The sequence below is a fragment of the Eurypyga helias genome, unplaced genomic scaffold (assembly GCF_000690775.1).
Source record: "Eurypyga helias isolate BGI_N326 unplaced genomic scaffold, ASM69077v1 scaffold1257, whole genome shotgun sequence".
In the NCBI taxonomy this organism is placed as follows: domain Eukaryota; kingdom Metazoa; phylum Chordata; class Aves; order Eurypygiformes; family Eurypygidae; genus Eurypyga; species Eurypyga helias.
This window is the reverse complement of record NW_010263492.1, coordinates 184,828-186,456: the sequence shown is the minus strand read 5'-3', so window position 1 is coordinate 186,456 and position 1,629 is coordinate 184,828. Positions and strand designations below refer to the sequence as shown.

The 1,629-nt window shown below is 44.9% G+C and overlaps 1 protein-coding gene across 1 annotated transcript in view; it reads right to left on the bottom strand.

Annotated features, from left to right (window-relative positions):
• The window catches only part of LOC104512876 (lysosomal acid lipase/cholesteryl ester hydrolase-like), a 9,861-nt gene extending 8,267 nt beyond the window's left edge, over nucleotides 1–1,594 (bottom strand). Inside the window, exons 1-2 of the mRNA XM_010156041.1 lie at nucleotides 1,547–1,594; nucleotides 1–58 (exon numbers count right to left, since the gene is read on the bottom strand). The exon at nucleotides 1–58 is cut by the window's left edge and continues 54 nt beyond it. Coding sequence (XP_010154343.1) covers nucleotides 1–58; nucleotides 1,547–1,555 — 67 coding nt within the window. The 5' untranslated portion in view covers nucleotides 1,556–1,594. The remainder of the gene's footprint in view (nucleotides 59–1,546) is intronic.
• Nucleotides 1,595–1,629: the final 35 nt, after the last annotated feature.

The window sequence follows — 1,629 nt, the reverse complement described above, 5'->3', positions numbered from 1 at the left end:
CCTTCGTAGTAACTTGATATTCCTCACTGGGGTATCCATGATATCTGATAATTTCACTCTGTTGGAAGTCAAAGGAAAGCTTGTTGACATGTATTTGCAGTGTAGAGATGGGTGGACAATGTGTTCAGAGACTGCATCTGTCCAGCAATGTGAAGCTAGCTAAGAACATGCCAGGAAGATGAATGTGATAATATATTGCTAGCTTTTTCTCTACTGCTCTGGGCTGGACTGTAGGAAGGGATCCAAAAGAGACTCCTGCAGGGCAGCACAACCCATGTTTCTCTCTTTTGGGGCTGATCAGATATATGCTATAACACAGCCATGGAGGGTGGAGGATGCAAATGAAGTGAGAGCAGTTGAAGTCTGTGTGATATGGTTTGTGTATGTTCTTTAATGCTGTATATCTCAAACTGAAATACCAAGAGGTGCATTTACTCAGGTAGAAGCATCCAGTTATACTTGGAGCTTTCCTGACATACCCCATATTGCTTAGGTAGTAATTCCTGTAGCAGTGGTACCGAAGCACTACACACACTTATAACAGTGGTAGGATGACAGAGTTCACTTGTGCAGTAAATGAGACAGTTCCTGGGCTCTGCAGCTTAGCTGTGTGTGCTGTCACATCTTAGGACTGTCCTGGGGAGTAGGTTTTTCCCAAGCATCCAAGTGCTCTCCACCTCTTTTCCTGGATCATCTTTGTTCTTTTAGACTTTGGAGATGATGCTAATAAACAGCTTGGATAAGGCCATCCTGCTTTGGAGGGTAACCAAGCCGAGCAGTGTGGACATGGGCTCTTCTGTGAAGGCAGTACAAGGCCCATGGCCACAGGGACCATGACAGAGAATAAATATTAACAGGTCTTGTAAAAAGATGCATCGAAAGGCTTCAGACCTGCTTAGGTGGTAGTTGTCTGGTATTTGACCCCTTGTTATGGGACAAAGCAGAACTACACCGAGTGACTAATCTTTAGTTTGTCATGGTCTTGCAAGGCTGGTACAGGTCAGCCTTTCTAGGGAGTAAATGTGTGGTAGTATCTGTGTAAGGCAGTGCCAAAAGATATGGAGTTTGGACCACAATTAATCCTTTCTTGCCAAAGCATGGTTACGCAAATCAGGTAGGGTGGGTCTTATTACAGACTCACTCACAGCACCACCTAATACACTATTGTGAGGAAATCTTTGGTGACTCAGAGCAAGGGACCTTGGATGACTGTGATGTGAGAATCTGCTGTTTGAAGAAGGGATTCATCTTCCCTTGTCACTGTACTGAGCAAACAGATTGTAACATAAGGGGAGGACTTTGCTTATCTTGAGACTAGAAACCAGCCTTTGCCTCCACTGAAAAGCAATTATTTTCTCTGACAGCTCAGACTTTTTGGATAAGAGCATCAAGGTTTCTTCTAGGTGGGTGCTCCCCATGACAGTGCTGGAGGGACCCTTTCGAAGGAGTCCTACTTTTAGCCTCCTGACAGGGGCCGATAGTGATGAGGCAGTGGTACTGGGAGAGAAAATTTAGAAAGAAAGGGAGGGAAGTTGACCGAACTTACAACGTTCATAAAACATTCGGGGTTGCGAGTCTTCCTGTACTGGCATTTGTCTGAATTCAGAGGGGAGGGTGTTGTGAATCCTG